This window comes from Trichechus manatus, unplaced genomic scaffold (assembly GCF_000243295.1).
Source record: "Trichechus manatus latirostris isolate Lorelei unplaced genomic scaffold, TriManLat1.0 scaffold00025, whole genome shotgun sequence".
Classification (NCBI taxonomy): Eukaryota; Metazoa; Chordata; class Mammalia; order Sirenia; family Trichechidae; genus Trichechus; species Trichechus manatus.
Genome location: NW_004443961.1, coordinates 4280398 through 4299746, shown reverse-complemented (window position 1 = coordinate 4299746; position 19349 = coordinate 4280398). Strand labels below are relative to the sequence as shown.

At 45.3% G+C, this 19349-nt stretch overlaps 1 protein-coding gene across 3 annotated transcripts in view; it reads right to left on the bottom strand.

Moving 5' to 3' along the window:
- The window catches only part of RCL1 (RNA terminal phosphate cyclase like 1), a 49761-nt gene extending 35216 nt beyond the window's left edge, over positions 1 to 14545 (bottom strand). For 2 of the 3 annotated variants that reach the window (XM_004373477.2, XM_023728589.1), the window contains exon 1: positions 14399 to 14545. In XM_004373477.2, coding sequence (XP_004373534.1) covers positions 14399 to 14534 — 136 coding nt within the window. In that variant the 5' untranslated portion in view covers positions 14535 to 14545. Of the gene's footprint in view, positions 1 to 3866; positions 3883 to 14398 lie in introns of those variants that run through there. The other variant, XM_023728590.1, reaches the window with a different exon arrangement.
- Positions 14546 to 19349: the final 4804 nt, after the last annotated feature.

The window sequence follows — 19349 nt, the reverse complement described above, 5'->3', positions numbered from 1 at the left end:
CACACACACACACACACACACAGACACACACACACAGACACACACACACACGCCCTTGAGCTTCAACCTCCTGCCCATGAACAAGGACAGGAGGGCCAGCTCTTCCGCAGGCACTGCAACAGCTGACGCTCTCTGGCAGTCCCACTCCTGTAATAAACCTGCAGAGCTAATGGGCAGGGACCCCAGCAGTCACCTGACCTAATCCCCAAGGTGGGCGGGTCAACTGAGCAATTCCCACCCATCCATCGCTCAACACTCCTGCCGTGGTGGGTTCTGCAATCTGTACAAAGAGCACTGGGCTAGAAGTCCTGAGACAAGTAACCATGGCGAATCACTGCTGCTGGGCATTGAGCACTTACTGTATGCCAGCGGGTCCCTCATTTCACCTCACAGCTCCGAGGCCAGTTGGGAGTGGAGCTCCCAGTTTACAGTCATCCTAAGATGTTGACTCATCCAGGAGTGCTGACTCACTTGCCCTGGTCAAATGCCTGGCAAGTGACAGAGCCAGGATTTGAGCCCAAGTTTGTCCTTCTCCAAAGCCCACTCTTTCTGCCATGCCACACCACGCCACGAGTTTACCTCTGCTCAGTTTACTCCCCCGAACCAATTTCTTCCTCTGGAAAACCATGGACCCTTCTCAACTGCAGCCACTGACCTACCTGAAGTCAATTTAATGGGCCCCCAACCAACATTTACCTTTAATGAAATTCGAACAGAATAAAATATATTGGAGTCACTGCACATAGTAAGGGCTGGAAACGGGTGTCTATGAGTCATGAGACTTTTTGTTCCACTTTTACATGTATTGTATACTAGGTTGTGGTGAAAAATGTATGCTTACTGTAAGTAGGCATCACAAAAGGGCGAAACAAACTGAGCTACAGGGTTTAACTAGAAATGATTTCCATCGTCTTTTCTATATAGAACAATGTATGTTTTTAAAAATCAGGCTCAACAATAGTTTAGCTTAACTAGTGAAAAAAGTCTGCCTTGAGCATTATGCTCTTTTAAGAACTATCTCCACAGGATCAGGAGTTCTGGTGGCACAGTAGTTAAGCGTTTGGCTGCTAATCAAAAGGTCAGCAGTTCAAATCCACCAGCCACTCCTTGGAAGCCTTACGGGGCAGTTCTACTCTGTCCTATAGGGTCGCTATCACTCAGAATTGAATCCATGGCAATGGGTTTGGTTCATTTTTAAATATGGGATCAAACTGATAACAGCAATTCAAAAGATTAGACAGGAACCTTGGGGGCAGTGAGTTTATGTCAATGAGGGAGCAACAACTCAGAAAAGGAGGGTGAGAATGGTCACACAACTTGAAGAATGTAACCAATGCCGCTGACCTGTACATGCACAAACGGCTGAACTGGTGAATGTTCTGCTATGTGTATTCTCAACAACAACAAGATAGATAAAATTTTTTAAAAATCAGGCTCAATTTCTATCATAATGCCACTCTCTACATTGGTTTACAGCAAATACAAGGTGCTCTGCTCAAATAAGGCAAACTTTTGATTTGTTCAAGCTTTCCAGATACTTAAATGGGAGAGAGAAACAAGTCCTTTATAAATAAAGCCCAAATTAAATGCCATAACTTTTACAGATTAGGAAAGAAGAAGAAAGTGTGCTTCAGAAAGAAATCTTTTGTGATCTGCAGGGGTTCTCACACGTGAACACAGCCAGGAATGCTGGGTGAGGGGCACACGTAGGGACCCCCGTGCAGGACACCCCAGCCACAGCAAACAGGGAGCAGAACATCAAAGAAGCAGACACTCGGCCAGCTCCAGAGTCCTGGCAGCAGTGGAGAGCTCCAGCACCTGGTACTAAAAAGAGCTTGGGTTCATCTAAACACATTGTGACCAGAAGTCCTTGTTATGGATTGAATTGTATACTCCAACCAACAAAAATGTGTTGTAAATCCTAACGTCTATGCCTGTGGTTATAATCTCATTTGGAAATGGGTTGTCTTTGTTATGTTAATGAGGCAGGATTAGTGTAGGGTGTATCTTGAGTTAATCTCTTTTGAGATATAAGAGATTAAACAAGCAAGCAAAGAAGAGCTAGAGATGGGTGAAGAGAGATGCCAAGCCACGTGAAGACTGCCCAGAAGCAGAACCTCAAAGGCAGGGACCTTCCTCCAGAGCCGACAGAGAAAGCAAGCATTCCCCTAGAACCAGGGCTTGAATTTACACTTCTAGCCACCTAACTGTGAGAAAATAAATTTGTTTGTTAAAGCCACCCACTTGTGGTATTTCTGTTACAGCAGCACTAGAGAACTAAGACAGCCCCAAACTTCACGAAGACGAGATGTATAGGGTTCCTTGACCTGCCCTCCCACATTCTGTGGCTCTTCCTCTTCAAGAATGCTCCTGGTGGGACGCAACATCAGGTCCCTAAGAGCATTAGGCGAGAAGACCCGAAAACAAGCACAATTTTACTCTGCTGTTTAGGAATTCCTAACTAGACCTTTAAACTATAAAGAAAAGGTGAATAGATGCTGTGATAGCCAGGAGCATGTCGACCTCAGGGACGGGGAAGGGGGCTGTGGATGGTCAGGGGCACATGTGGCTGGCAACATTCTATTTCTTAACCTGGATGGGGGTCACAAAGGTGTCCATTTTACAATCCGTTAAGCATTACTTTTACATTTTATGTATTTTTGGTATTATATTTCACATTTAAATGAATTTTTAAATGTCAGGACCTTTACTCTCAGGATATCCTTAGACACCCACCTCCCATGACTAACCTCTCCCCTCCCTATGCCACCAATGAGTGATCTTGCCGTTTTTCTAAAAGGGCCCGTAACTCCCCACCAAGAAATGCAAAAGGAATACAATCTAAAGATTTACACTTTGAAAATAAGGAGCAAATCTCAATAAACACAGTTTCCACTGAAAAGTATTACAACTTAACCTAAACATCCAGAAACACTAGGCTGGTTAAATAAATTATGGCACACCTACATGTTAGAAAGAAGTTCTGGTGGTACAGTGGTTAAGTGATTGGCTGCTAACCAAAAGGTTGGCAGTTTGAACCCACCAGTGGCTCTGCTTCTGAAAAACGTGGCGATCTGCTTCCACAAAGATCACAGCCTTGGAAACCCTATGGGACAGTTCTATCTGTCCTATAGGGTCGCTATAGTCAGAATCGACTCGACAGCATGCAACAACCTGTATCAGAGCAGGAGTCCCTGGGTGGCGCAAACAGTTAGGTGCTCAACTACGAGCCAAAAGGTTGGCAGTTCAACCTCACCCAGAGGCACCTCGGTAGACAGGCCTGGTGATCTGCTTCCAAAAGGTCACAGCCTTGAAAACCCTATGGAGCCGTTCTACTCTGCAAACACGGGGTCACCATGAGTCAGAATCAACTTGAGTGCAACCAATAAGGATAACATACACCAGAATAATCTGCAACCTTATCATTACCAAAGATGTTTGTAAAAACGGCACGGGGGCCGTGTCTGACCTCCTCTAACTTCACCAGAGGGAAGGAGAACCAAGATCAACCGTCCCAGGTTGACTCCTATGAGGTGGAGGTCATCTTTACCAATTCTGACACCAACTGTCCCTGCCACAGCACTCCCTATTGGTTTTAATAATTCATTGCAATGGCCACACAGAACTCACAGACCATACTCACAATTATGGGGTTTATAAGGGAAGTAACAGTTACAACTCAGGCTCAAGAACACTGAGGATACAGCTGTTCCATCGGGATAACCTCTCCCCAGGTGAGTCTGCAGGCACGCCTCTCCCTGGCCCTTACGTCTCTGCCCAAAGGCACTCGGCTTTCTCCCTCCCTGGGCCAGGAAGCCCACGAAACTGTCTGCTACTGCCAAGTCCCTCCTGCCACCACTTCTCACCCTCTTCAGGGTTACAGCTTGCTCTCTGCCTCCTGCTTCCAGGAGCTTCTCAGCACAGGGATCCTGGGTCCAAAGGATGCGCTCTCCGCTCCTGGCTGTTCTTCCTTGGTGGTGGGCTCCTCCTCTCTGCTCTGGAATTGGCTCTCTTTTAAGGCAAAACTGACCAATCTCCTTAGCAGGCCAGATACCCTATCACACAATCACCTGGGTGGGAGTTACAAGACCATGGCTAGAAAGGCCACACACAAAAGTAATTAATCGTACTGCAACGTTCTTTTTATGTACTGATATAAATCACTTCCAAGGTACATGGTTGAGTGAAAAAAGTAAGATGCAGATACCATTTGTGTGAAAAAGGGGGAAAAAAATAAAATAAAAAGTATATATATTTGTTTGTTTATGAAAAAAATAGCCCTGAAAAGAAACAACTAGTAACACCAGTTGCTTAGGGGGTGGGGAGGAGACAGGACCAAATAGATGCTTTCCATTGTAAACCCTTGTTTCCTCTGAATTTCATGCCATGTGCGTGCATTTCTTAAAATACATAAAATTTAAATTTAAAAGTACAAATAAAAGTACTGTAACACAATTTAAACAGCCAACAAAACCGCTTTCATTAAATAATTTAGGATGGATCTTTACCATTCTATGCAGCCATTAAAAATGCTTTCAAAAGAAGTATTTAATTATATGAGGAAATGCTCATACTATATCAAGGGAAAAAATCAAAAAGCAGTATATAAATGTGATTTCAATTTCTTTAGAGAAGTAAATGGGAAGACAAGACAGCACACTGTTCTCAAGAGAAGTTAGGAGTCATTATTTTCTTCATTAAATCCAAAGAGGGTAGAAATCACAAACACATACCCAATTCTCAGAATAAATGAAAAGATGTCCATTCACTTGGAAATAATGTACATATAAAAAATATGCATATACTTATACATGATACACATAATGCAGTAAGTAATAAGTTATAATCTAAAGAAATATATAACGTTTCCTAAATTACGAACAGATTCAAGAAAAAAATTGTCAAACATAGTAAAATATTTCAAACAACTATAAATTTATGAAAATATATGAGAGAATACCAAAGAAAAAAAATTGCCACCCTACATACCATAATAATTAAGAAAAAAGAAAAGCAAGAGTAAAATGAACCTCAATTTTAGAAATGGAACAAATTACAAGTCAAAAGAAAATAAATAAAAATCCTAAAAAAGATTAACAAAACGGAAAAGATATACTAAATAAATCAATAAAAGCAGCTAATTCACTGAGAAAATACAATTAATGGCCTCATTCTTTTGTAAAAGGAAAAAATTGTGAAATAAAATCAACAAACGCATAATACAACAACTACTAAAACACAGTAAGAGTGCCTGTGGTAAACTGTTCTCTTTATTTACTGGTACAGTTGGGATTAAGACAGACCAAAAAAACCCAAACCAATCTGTTGTCATCAAGTTGATTCTGACTCATAGCAACCCACAGGACACAGTAGAACTGCCCCCTAGGGTTTCCAAAAAGCAGCTGGTGGATTCGAACTGCCAACCTTTTGGTTAGCAGCTGAGCTCTTAACCACTGCACCACCAGGGCTCCAAAGACAGACAGCTATGTTAAAAAATGACAAACCAACAAGATAATACAAACAAAGACAGAAAAAGATAGACTCATAACAAAGGGAATGAAAAAAAATATCAAATAACAAACAGAAAAGAACACTGATAAAGTTACCGGAAAAAATTTTTTCCAACATGCAAAGAAAAAAATAATTTTTATATTACATGCTCCAAAGTACCAAAAATAATAAAAATATATAGAGATGGCGTCAATACAGAACTGTTAAGTACACTATTTTTTTAAAAAAATGAAATCACAAACTAATCTCATGGAATGAAAAGAGATAAAAAATTCTAAAATAAAGGCTTAGAAAGCGGTCATACCACATTTTTAAAACCACCGTCTATGATGAAGGGTACACATCCCAGGAAAGGGCTGTAGATAAAGCACAAAGAAAAGCCCAACATAACTAAACCAAGTATTAATACATAAACAGGACCAGAATTAAGGAGCTAGCTTTATTACTACTGAAAAGGCATCTGATAAAATTCAGTATCTATCTTTCAGTAAACTTCTGTTTTAAAAGGTATGAAAACTGAGTTTCTTTAGAGTAATAAAGCATTTATATTTAAAAAGAGAATGCTTTAAAGTTCAAGGTGAATATCTTCATGGCCTTGGGGTAGGCAAAGATTTCTTTAAAATCACACAGAAAGATCTACAAATCGGACTACATTAAAATTAGGAATTATTGTTCATCGAAAGACATCACTATGAGTATGAAAACACCCCCGGACACCCCTGTAACTCAGTACTGAAGTCATTCCTGAGGTTCACCCTTCAGGCAAAGATTAGACAGGCCCAGAAAACACGCAATAATTCAACCATGTATATGAGATTAAATGGGCACACCAGCCCAGGAGCAAGGACGAGAAGGCAGGAGGGGGCAGGAAAGCTGGACAAACGGAAACGGAGAACCCAAGCTGGAGAAGGGGAGAGTGTTGACACGTTGCAGGGTTGACAACCAATGTCACAAAACAATGTGTATTAATTGTTTAATGAGAAACTAATTTGCTCTGTAAACCTTCATCTAAAGCACAATAAAAAATATGAAGTTTTTTAAAAAACGTGAAAAGACAAGTCACAAAGTGGAACCAGATACCTGCAATACTTTAACGTGTCTAGAATTCATTAATAACACAACAAATCAGTAAGAAAAAGTGTAACCAAGACAAAAAATGGCAAAAGATCTGAACAGACACTTCAGAAAGGGGATATCCAACTGATCAATACGTCAAAGAAAAAGTGTTCACAAAAAGAAACAATCTTCGATGGTTATGAGGGAGGGGTGGGGTGGGGATGGAAAAACACTAAATAGACAATAGATAAGTGGTAACTTTGGTGAAGGGTAAGGCAGTACACAATACTGGGGAAGCCAGCACAGCTTGTCCAAGGCAAGGTCATGGAAGCTCCATAGCAACAGCCAAACTCCCTGAGGCACCAAATTATTGGGCTGAGGGCTGTGGGGACCATGGTCTCAAGGAACATCTAGCTCAACTGGCATAACATAGTTTAAAAAGAAAATGTTCCACATTCTACTTTGGTGAGTAGCATTTGGGGTCTTAAAAGCTTCTGAGCGGCTGTCTAAGATACTCCATTGGTCTCACCCCATCCAGAGCAAGGAAGAATGAAAAAAACCAAACACACAAGGGAAAGACTAGTCCAAAGGACTAATGGACCACAAGTAACACAGTTTCCACCAGAATGAGTCCAGCATAACTAGATGGTGCCTGGCTACCACCACCACAGACTGCTCTGACAGGGATCACAATAGACGGTCTCCTGCTCCCGGACACCCTTTTAGCTCAGTAATGAAGTCACTTCTGAAGCTCACCCTTCAGCCAAAGATTAGACAGGCCCATAAAACAAAATGAGACTAAATGGGCACACCAGCCCAGGGGTAAGGACTGGAAGGCAGGAGGGGACAGGAAAGCTGGTAATGAGGAACCCAAGGTTCAGAAGGGGAGAGTGTTGACATCTCATAGGGTTGGAAACCAGTGTCACAAAATGGTAGGTGTACTAATTGTTTAATGAGAAGCTAGTTTGTTCTGTAAGCCTTCATCTAAAGTATCAAAAAAAAGAAAATGTGTTCAACCTCATTAGTCATCACGGAAAACAGACAGACTAATGCTACCAAGCACTGAAAAGGATTTGGAGTAACTGGAAGTCTCATTTACTGCTGGTGGGAGTGTAAGCTGTACAACAACTTTGGAAAACCATTTCATAGCATCTATCCAAAGCTGAACATGAGCATAACCTATGGACCAGCATATGTTCTATGGAAATGCACAATGTGTGCACCAAAAGACTGTACAAAAATATCCTTAGTATCACTGCCTGTAATAACAAAAAATTAGAAATAACCCAAATGGCCATCAACAGTAGAATAAACTGTGGCATATTAATAAAATGTTGTTGTTGTTGTTAGGTGCTGTCTAGTCAGTTCTGACTCATAGCAACCCTATGTACAACAGAACGAAACACTGCCCAGTCCTGCACCATCCTCATGATCCTTGTTATGCCTGAGCCCACTGTTGCAGCTACTATGTCAATACATCTTGCTGAGGGTCTTCCTTTATTTTGCTGATCCTCTACCTTACCAAGCATGGTGTCCTCCAGGGACTGGTACCTCCTGATAACATGTCCAAAATGTGAGACGAAGTCTCGTCATCCTTGCTCCTAAGGAACGTTCTGGCTGTACTTCTTCCAAGACAGATATGTTTTTTCGTCTGGCAGTCCATGGTATATTCAATATTCTTCGCCAACACCATAATTCAAAGGTATCAATTCTTCTTCAGTCTTCCTTATTCATCATCCAGCTTTCACATGCCTATGAGGCGACTGAAAACAAGATGGCTTGGGTCAGGCGCATCTTAGTCCTCAAAGTGACACTTTCAAGAGGACTTCTGCAGCAGATCTGCCCAAAGCAATGTGTCCTTTGATTTTTTAACTTTTTTTTTTTAACTGTACTTTAGATGAAGGTTTACAAAGCAAATTAGTTTCTCATTATACAATTAATACACATACTGTTTTGTGACATTGGTTACCAACCCCACGACATGTCAACACTCTCCCTTCTCGACCCTGGGTTCCCCATTACCAGCTTTCCTGTCCCCTCCTGCCTTCTAGTCCTTGTCCCTGGGCTGGTGTGCCCGTTTAATCTCGTTTTGTTTTATGGGCCTGTCTAATCTTTGGCTTAAGGATGAACCTCAGGACTTCACTACTGAGTTAAAATGGTGTCCAGGGGCCATACTCTCAGGGTTTCTCCAGTCTCTGTCAAACCAATCAGTCTGGTATTTTTTGTGTGTGTGAGTTAGAATTTTGTTCTACATTCTTCTCCTGCTCTGTCCAGGACCCTCTATTGTGATCCCTGTCAGAGCAGTCTGTGGTAGTAGCTGGGCACCATCTAGTTGTGCTGGATTCAGTCCGGTGGAAGCTGTGTTACTTGTGGCCCATTAGTCTTTGGACTAATCTTTCCCTTGTGTCTTTGGTTTTCTTCGTTCTCCCTTGCTCCCGACAGAATGGGACCAGTGGAGTATCTTAGATGGCCGCTCACAAGCTTTTAAGACCCCAGATGCTACTCACCAAAGTAAGATGTAGAACATTTTCTTTCTAAACTATGTTATGTCAATTGAGCTAGATGTTCCCTGAGACCACGGGCATCATCTGACTTCTTGACTGCTGCTTCCATGGGTGTTGACGGTGGAGTCAAGTAAAATGAAATCCTAGACAACTTCAATCTTTTCTCCGTTTATCATGATGTTGCTTATTAATAAAATGGAACACCTTAATTACAGCGTTGATTTTTATTAATAAAATGGAACACCTTAATTACAGCATTGAAAAATCAACACACAACTGCTGCTATGTACCACCCATCTCAGTGTGTCACACTGTGGGGGCTTGCATGTTGCTGGGATGCTGGAAGCTAGGCCACCGGTATTTCAAATACCAGCAGGGTCACCCATGGTGGACAGGTTTCAGCAGAGCTTCTAGACTAAGACAGACTAGGAAGAAAGGCCCAGCAATCTACTTCCAAAATCAGCCAAGGAAAACAAACCCCATGTTCCAACAGAGTATTGTCTGATATAGTGCGGGAAGATGAGCCCTCTGGGTTGGAAGACACTCAAAATATAGCAGCTGTAACAGTGGCCTTGAGCATACCAAAAATCGGGATGACGCAGGACCAGGCAACGCTTCATTCTGTCGTACATGGGTTCACCATGAGGAGGTGCCAACTCAATGGCAACTAACAACAAAACAGCAACAAAAAATATTTACTTCCTCCTCATTGAAGGGAAGCGTATAATAAGACAACATAATCATTCATGTTCCTCAAGACTGAAGCATATGTTAGACATTTAGTTGTATCATTATAAAAACCGTTCCAGGGAACAGATTCTCTTTCTTTGGGGTTCAAATTCTTCTCATTTAAAATCCCTCTGTCTCAGAACAGGAAGCTTTATTTAAGAGATACAGTGATTTGCCTGTAGTCAGAGTCTGACCTGCGACTTACTCCTTCTGAGGTAAGTTTTCTTGGTACCACGTGTCACTATTCTCATGAGAGTTTTGGGAAAAGAAAAGGCTTGGTAATTCAGTCCCTTCGACCCGGGTTTCTCCATCTCAGAACGACTGACACTTTGGGTCAAACAATTCTCCATTGTGGAGGGTTGTCCTGTGCATTGCAGGGTATTTGGTAGCATCCCTGGCCTCTACCCCCTAGATGCCAGATGTGACAACCAAAAATGTCTCCCAACATTGCCAAGTGTCCCCTGGGAAGCAAAACCGCCCCTGGTTGAGAACCACTGCAACATACGTTTAAAAAACAAAAAAAAAGTTGCCATCAAGTCGACTCTGACTCATGACAACCCAACGTGTGTCAAAGCAGAACAGTACTTCAGTGGGTTTTCAATAGCTGATTTTTCAGAAGTAGATTGCCAGTCCTTTCTTTTGAGGCACCTCTGGGTGGACTCAAACTTCCAGCCTTTCAGTTAACAGCCGAGTGAGTTCACCATTTCCACCACCCAGGGGCTCTGCATTATATAAACACACAAACGTTTGTAAACCATTACCTAAGAGGAAACCCTTAGATTGAAAAGGGAAGACAAGGAGAAGGGAATAATTCTCTTCAAACATTTGAAGGGTTTCTGCAAAGAAGAAGCAAGAACAGATTTGGGGCACTAGAAAGTAGAATTACAAACAGTAGATAGAATCTACACAATAATAAAAACATTTAACATTTATTCTTCCTACCTGCCAGCCACTGTTCAGAGCACTTTCAAGTATTACTTCATTGAACCCTCACAAGAACCCTATGAGGCAAGGAGTACTGGCCCCATGTTACAGATGAGAACTGAGGCTCAGAAATGTTAAAGGATTTGCCCAAGGGCCAAGAATTAATGGCAAAAAGCAGAACTAGAACTGAAATGCAGATCTAACTAGCAGCCCAAGCTCTTAACCACTAAGCTACTAGAACCATGACAAATGAAGGATTTTACCTCAACGTAATAAAGGAAATAGAGCAATTTTTGACTTAACTGTTTCACCAACAAAAATTCTTGCAGTCACATCTCAATCCTATATGTCAATATCCAAGGTAAATCCAGAAAGCCCTGCTTCATAACCTTCAGGGAGGTCTCTACTCTGAATCCCCCCAAGCCCCTGTACAACACTCAGCTCTTCCTACCTGAAGTTGTTCAAGCTACTCACCCAGGCTCTTCCAGCTTCGATGCAAGCAGCTACAGAGTGGGGGCAATGCACTTCTCACTGACACCCCTCAAGGCCTTGCACATAACTGGGGCTCCATAAGCCTTTTCTGAATGACTAACTGCTCCTGAAGCAGAAGATGCCTTCCCCATCCCTACCCTCCAAAGCCCATACCACGAGGGCTGTAAAGCAAGGACCTTCAGGAGATGGTATTCATGCATCTGAGCTGAAGACTTTATCGGATATGCTCTGAGTTCCTTCCAACTCTCAGAATTTGCGTCAGGAAGAGGAAGAGGATAGATGATCGGCAATACTGTTGACTGCCTACATCTTAAATTAAGCTACCAAGGACTCGCTTGACTATAACAAATCCCATGTCAGAGACTACCTGGATTTATGTATGTACATGTGTATGTATACGTATACATCTATGAATGCATTTATTGTCATCATTAGCTGCCTGACTCAGGATGACCCCATGCACAACAGAACAAAATGCTGCCTGGTCCTGCACCACCTCCATCATCAGTTGTAGACTGGACCATTGTGATCCACAGTGTTTTCAGTGGCTGGTTTTCCGAAGTGGATCGCCAGGCCTTTTTTCCTAGTCTGTCTGAGTCTGGAAGCTCTGCTGAAACCTTTTCAACATCACAGCAACACACAAGGTTGCACATGAGGTGCACTGGCCAGGAATCGAACCTGGGTTTCCAGCGTGGAAGGTGAGAATTCTACCACTGAACCACTATGAACGCATCTATATACGTATATCTCCGTTCCCTCTATAGGAAATTAAGCAGGCAAACATTGACAAGTTTCTGAGGTCTGGGAGCCAATGTACCAAAAAAAAAAAAAAAAAACCTGTTGCCATCAAGTCAATTCCGACTTGTAGTGACCCCACAGGACAGAGGAGAACTGCCCCATAGGGCTTCCAAGGCTGCAATCTTTAAAGAAGTAGACTGCCACATCCTTCTCCTACAGAGCAGCTGGTGCGTTCAAACTGCCGACCTTTCGGTTAGCAGCCAAGCACTTAACCACTGCTCCACCAGGGCTCCTTGGAGCCAGCATAAGGAGGTCTAAATTTGAGATCTCTTTTTTGTCTGGTATACTAACGAGAGGAAACCCTGGTGGCTTAGTGGTTAAGAGCTACAGCTGCTAACCAAAAGGTTGGCAGTTCAAATCCACCAGGCACTCCTTGGAAACCCTATGGAGCAGTTCTACTCTGTCCTACAGGGTCACTATGTGTCGGAATTGACTCTACGGCAATGAGTTTGGTTTTTTGTTTTCATACTAACAAGGTCAGGCAAAGAATTCTCTATACTAGCATTCCCCATAAAATACCAGCACATATGCCGGCCAGGACTACCTCCCCCAGGTACCAGAGTCTGGCACCCTTTTGGGAACAGTGGCCAAACCCTGTTCTTCAGATAGATGGGAGCTCATGTGATGGTGAGGGGATGCTCACTAGTGGTGGAAGGCGGAGAGGAGAACATCCTTTGGGACAGTAAATACTTAGAAGCCATCTGTCGAGAGATAAACACAGAGTATCTTATGTGTTGGTCCCTAGGTGACACAAACGGTTTGCACTGCCAATTAACTGAAAGGTTGGTGGTTCAAATCCACCCAGTGGTGCTGTGGAAGAAAGGTCTGGCAATCTGCTTCTGTAAAGATTACAGCCAGTAAAACCCAACAGAGCTCAGTTCTACTCTGCAAGACGTGTGGTTGCCATGAGTAGAAATTGGCTCGATGGCAACGGGTAGTAGTAGTAGTAGTATCTCATGAGCATTATGTTTGTTAGAAATCCGAGCTCTCCAAGCTAAAGTACTTTTACTTGTCTAACAAAAAAAGCTATGCCCAGGGTTCTCAAAAAGAAAAGCCTGTCTTCTTACCATATCATATCCAGCTAGCGGCAAGTTCTCTGGGCTAATCTGGAGGTGAGGGGGAGTTGGCTGAGAATGCCACAGAGAGACCTACCAATTGCTTTGCCCAATAGTCAGACTCAAAACAAGAGCAACAGATGCTGAGAACAGCAGCGGGCCCAAAACGTCCATCGTGCCCCCCTAACGTCCTCAGAGTTTTTGAGCAGCGGAGAGAGGACAGGAGCCATGTACCAACACAAGCCTTTCCTACTGTTCCCGGGCTCCTGACCACAGAATGTGGGGTCTTCTGGTTCTTTCCTTCCTAATTTTGTATCTCCATCAATGACATGGCATTATGTTCAACCAGTCACCATCCAAGAGTGGCAGAGATGGAACTGTCCGGAAAATGCATCCAGACCAATGATGAAATGGGCTGGCCACCTAATACAGGAGCCAGTGCAAAATGAAACACATCAACAGGACCCAGCAAGCTGCAAGAACCGCCACAAACCCTTTCCTTCAATTTGCAGACAGCTTTTTTTTCTTTAACTGAGTCTCCCAATTTGGAATAACCAGACAGAAGCTTTTAAACTGATGTGTCTTACTCCCAGGGAACAGCTGAAAACGAGCACCATCCAACACGATGAGGCTTTCCACGAGGCCTATTTTAACCTATCTGCCTTCCTAGGGCAAAAAGTGGGCTTCGAGACCTGCAGTTTAGTGCTTGTCACCAACCCTTTTCTAAAGTCAAGGCAACCAGGCCCACGACTGTGAAAATCTCTCTCAAAGCTCCTGTCCCGGGTACATCAATCACAGACACAGCTGAAAACCAACGCAGGAGGGGTGTGGGGGGAGCCGAGAAATCGTGGCGACAGGGACAGCCAGTTTCCTGGGGCAGCTGCTTCTAAGACCTGTCTGGGGACAGGGCAGGGAACCAACCAGGTGGACTTATCTCTCCAAGTCTCTCTCCATCTTTATATCGGCCCATTCACCACAGTTCGGGCCAAGAAACTGTTTTTCTCCTCTGAGAAGTTTATGGTGAGAGCTTGAGGGACCGGAAGGGAGCGAGGGGGCGACGCCGGGGAGTGTTGCAACACGAAATGCTGGAAAACGTGCAGTTGTTTACTACCAGCGCCTGGAGACGCGGCGCGCGGCGGGGCGGTCCCCTGGGGCCCAACCCGCGTCCCAGTCGCCGCGGGCGCATACGGGTGTGGAGGCGACGCACCTCCCACCCCCGGAGGCACCCTGAGGGACCCCGAGGAACCCAGAGTGCCCAGGGCACGCGCCCCACCCCCTCGGCTGCCAGAACACGCTCTTCGTCCCCGGCTCCACGCCCGCCCCATTTACCTCGGAGGCCCGGGTTGTCGTCCCTGGCCCGAATCTTGCGAATCTTGACGGGACGCCCGCTCAGCGTGGCCAGGACCAGCCGCTGGCGCAAGAAGTTGCAGCCCGCGTAGCCCAGGGAGTGCGTCGAAGTAGCCATGTGCGCGCCCCGTATGGCTGCGGGCCGGACGCGACAGATCAGTGGGCGGGGGGGCGCGGGGTGGCTGCGGCGGCAGCAGTGGCGGCTGCGGCGGCAGCAGCGACAGTGGCCGGGGTTCCCTCCCGCACCCGCGGCCCCCGGCGCGTCCACGTGGTTTGGAACAGGAAGACGGAGCGACGAGACACCGGGTCAGAGGGGAGTGGGGCGGGACGGCGGCCGCTCCCCTCCTACCCGCCGGACCGGGCCTCGCCGCCATTGGCCCCTGCGGGAGCAGGGTTGGGCTGGTGCCGTGCTGCTATTGGTCAGCGCAGGAGCGGGGCGGGGCCCACGCCGCGCTGCCATTGGTCCGCGCTGGAGCTGGGTGGGGCTCGGGCCCCGGCAACAGCTCGAGGCTGGAGGGAGTGCGGGAAGGTCGTTCCGAGCCAAGGCGAGCTGATCGCGCGGGGTCTCCCAGGCCGGGAGGTGCGCGCCTCCCGCGTGCCGGATACTGAGTATCTCTGCTGCTGCAACCCCAGGGTGAGACTCGTATCACTTCCCCGCCTTTTTCTGGTAGGTAAGGGCTGGCGCGCTAACCCCGTTGCAGGCGCGGAGCTGAGCGCGCTGCAGGCGCGGTCCTCTCTGTCCCCGCTTTGACCTGCGTGGCAGTGCCACCCCCGTCGTACACATGGAAAAAGACTCGAGGAACGTGCAAAGCTGTCAGTCGCAGCCTGTGATGGGACACGACCCTTCCAACACCAGGCCACTGCTTGTTTTTATTATGAGACACTACGCTTTGCCCCTTCACACGGTTCCTTTATTTACATTCACTGTAGCCCTAGTGGCGTAGTGGTTAAGAGCTTGGCTGCTAACCAAAAGGTTGGTAGTTCAAATCCACCAGCTGCTCCTTGGAAACTCAATGGGGCAGTTCTACTCTGCCCCATAGGGTTGCTGAGTTGGAATCGACTCGACGGTAAAGGGTTTGGTTTTTGATTTCGGAGATCCCTGGGTGGCCCAAGGGTGTGCACTTTGCTACAGCTGAAAGCTTGGCTGTTCAACTCACCCAGCAGCACGGCGGAAGAAAGGCCTAGTGATCTTCTGTCAAGATTGTTGTTGGGTGGCCTCCAGTAGATTTCAACTCATAGCAACCCCATGTGACAGAGTAGAACTGCCCCAAAGGGTTTTCTAGGTTGTAATCTTTATAGGAGCAGATCACCAGGTTTTTCTCCTGAGGAGAGGCTGTGTGGGTTCAAACCCCCAACCTTTCAGTTAGCAGCCAAGTGCTTAACCATTGCCCACCATCCTCCTTCCAACCAAGAAAACCCCATGGAGCTTACTTCTATTCTAACACATGGGATGTCATGAATGAGAATCAAGTCTATAGCAATGGTTTTGTTTTTGGTTTTGGCACTTCACTGCACGTCAGGCCCTCCTATCTTGCATGCCTCAAAGTACATAGATAGTTGTAATAATTCCATACACACACGCATTGTTTTTCATTCTTTCCCTTTTTCCAGCCACTCCTGCACACCAAAATACACCCAAAGATTGAATTATGTCGCTCTGCTCAAAAACCTCCAAAGATGCGTAGCTAACTATCAGATGACTACATACTTGTGAGTGCAACATCATAACATGGGTTGGTAGCCACTTTTGGACTATTCTACCACCACCAGACCATGAGTTCCAGAGTGGCCAATGGAGGGAGGAGAGGCTGATGGGCATGGGAGCTTGAATAAGATTAGGGGATGTAGCTAGCCTGATGTAGATAAGAGTCAGGGATGAGGCACCTCGCACCCCACACCTCTGAGGTTTCAACTCCTATGGGGTGACAAGTTGGTAGACATGTGGGTAGAACTTGGCAGAATCAGCCAAGAAGTCCTTTGAAGGCAGTGGTAATCCAGTGCCATTAGTGCCCTTTCTTCAGACTGCCTCTTATGAAGCTCACGATGGTGGTATGGGGATGTTGGAGGCTCCCGAAGCCCTGACAGCCTCCCTTGAATCCTCCTGTGAGCGCGTCAGGGCAAAAGGGGGAGCAAAAGGAGTGTGTTGTTTTCGTATAAAACCACTTGCCTTCCAGTGGATTCCGACTCATGGTGACCTCATGTGTGTCAGAGCAGAACTGTGCTCCACAGAGTTTTCGATGGCTGATTTTTCAGAAGCAGATCGCCAAGCCTTTCTTCCAATGGGCCTCAGGTGGACTTGACACCTCCAACTTTTTGGTAAGCATCCAAGCATGTTTACCATTTGCACTACCCAGGGAGTCCTTTTGTTATATACCATCTCATTTAATCACCCAACAACCTTAAGAAAACAATTATCCTGTCAGTGCCCTATCCATATCCCCTCAGCTGTTACTATTTTCAGTGCAAACCTGCTTAATTTTCCTCTGCCAACGAAAGAGGCTGCATAGGTCTGGCTCACTATTATTACTCCCCGTTGCTAAACCCCCACATTGTCTCACGATCTTTTCTCTCCCTCCCGTTCTAGTCTCTATAAAAAGTTTAAGATTAACCGACGTTCCTCCTTGGAGGGTGGAAAACAAGTGATAATGATCTAGGAATGAAAAACCAAACAAAGCACCCGTCTTGTGACAAGAAAACCAGAATGTCGCCAGATAACCCCAGTAAAAATGCCAGTAAAAGATTAACTCATCTGAGACGTGACCACCTCAAGAAGAAACTAACACAAACTTCTAAGACCCATAATCCTGTCCCTATAAAGCCTTCGACAAGTCTCCCTTTGGGGAGATGGGTTTTTGGAGGAATCTATTCCCCTCTGTCTCCTATATATCGATATATAATAAAACTCTTGCTGCTCACCTCCCCCCTGTCTCAGAATTGGCTATTGCGGCAGGCGGCTCTAATCTACGTTATTGCGGTAACACCAGCACCTATATCTCTTTGCCTGAGGCTACCTGCATGGAACTCAACAGGCCAAAAGTGCTGGGGAATTAACAGCCCCCAAACCGCAGTGGTTAAGAGCTTGGCTGCTAACCAAAAGGTGAGCAGTTCAAATCCACAGACACTCCTTGGAAACCGTAGGGGGCAGTTCTACTCTATCCTATAGGGTCACTATGAGTCGAAATCAACTCGACAGCAACGGATTTTGTTTTGGTAAAGTGTTAAAAAGCAAAGATGCCACTTTGAGGACTAAGGTGCACTTGTCTCAAGTCATGGTATTTTCAATTGCCTCGTATGCATGCAAGAGCAGAGTAATGAATAAGGAAGACCGAAGAAGAATTGATGCTTTTGAATTATGGTGTTGGCGAAGAATATTGAATATACCATGGACTGCCAGAAGAATGAACAAATCTGTCTTGGAAGTACAGCCAGAATGCTCCTTAGAAGCGAAGATGTCGTGACTTAGTCTCATGTACTTTGGACACGTTGTCAGGAGGGACCAGTCCCTGGAGAAGGACAGCATGCTTGGTAAAGTAGAGGGCCAGCGAAAGAAAGGAAGACCCTCAACAAGATGGACTGACACAGTGGCTGCAACAATGGGCTCAAGCATAACAATGATTGTGGAGATGGCGCAGGACCGGGCAGTGTTTTGTTCTGTTGTCTGAGGGGTCACCTTGAGTCAGAACTGAGTCAATGACACCTAACAACAACAGAGTCCTCGTGGTGTTTGTTACACTGACAGGAGTTGATGCATAAGTACGCCAGCTCCCTCAGCCCTTGGGTGAGACAGCTCTGAGGCATAGATTCCGCAGTTCCCTCAGTTCCCCAGAGGTTTTAAGCTCCCGTTGCCCACAGTGGTAACTTGTTGTTGTTAGGTGCTGTCTTGGTCATCTAGTGCTGCTCTAACAGAGATACCACAAGTGGATGGATTTAGCAAAGAGAAGTTTATTCTCTCACAGTCCAGTAGGCTACAAGTCCAAATTCAGGGCATCAGCTCCAGGGGAACGCTTTCTCTGTCAGCTCTTGAGGAAGGTCTGTGTCATCGATCTTCCTTTGGTCTGGGAGCTTCTCTGCACAGGAACCTCAGGTCCAAAGGACACGCTCTGCTCCTGGCACTGCTTTCTTGATGGTATGAGGCTCCTATGTGTCTCTGCTCGCTTCTCTCTTTTATATCTCAAAAGAGATTGCATTAAGACACTATCTAATCTTGTCGACTTCATCAGTATAACCTCATCACAGTGATAGAATTTACAACACATAAAGAGATCACATATAACCTCATCATAGTGATAGAGTTTACAACACATACGGAAATCACGTCAGATTACACAATCATACAACACTGGGAATCATGACCCAGCCAAGCTGACAGATATTTTTGGGGGACACAACTCAATCCATGACAGGTGCTAACTTGTTGTTAGTTACAGTGGTAACTAGCTTGATGAAATACCTTTCACTGGCTTCCTTCCCTTCCCTGTATCACTCCCAGTTCCCTTCTGATATTTCCAGGGATCAACTCCCAAATAAACTGTTGTTGTGTACCAAGTCAATTCCCACTCATAATGACCCTTTAGGACAAAGTAGGACTGCCCTGTAGGGTTTCTAGGCTGTCATCTTTATCTGAGTAGGTTTTTCTCCCGTGGGTTCCACCAACTGAGGACCTTTTGGTTTACAGCTGAGCACCTAACCATTGTGCCACCAGGGCTCCTGCCACATAAACTACTTGCACTCAAATTCTTGCCACAGGGTCTTCTAGGCAAACCCAAAATAACTATGCTTTTTAAAATTTGAGAAGTGAGGGTCAGAGAAATTAAGCGACCTACTTAAAGCGACATAGCTAGTAAATGGCAGAACCAGGAGTAGAAACTCCATCTCTCCATCTCCCTCTCCCTCTCCCTCTCCCTCTCCCTCTCTCTCTCTCTCTCTCTCTCTC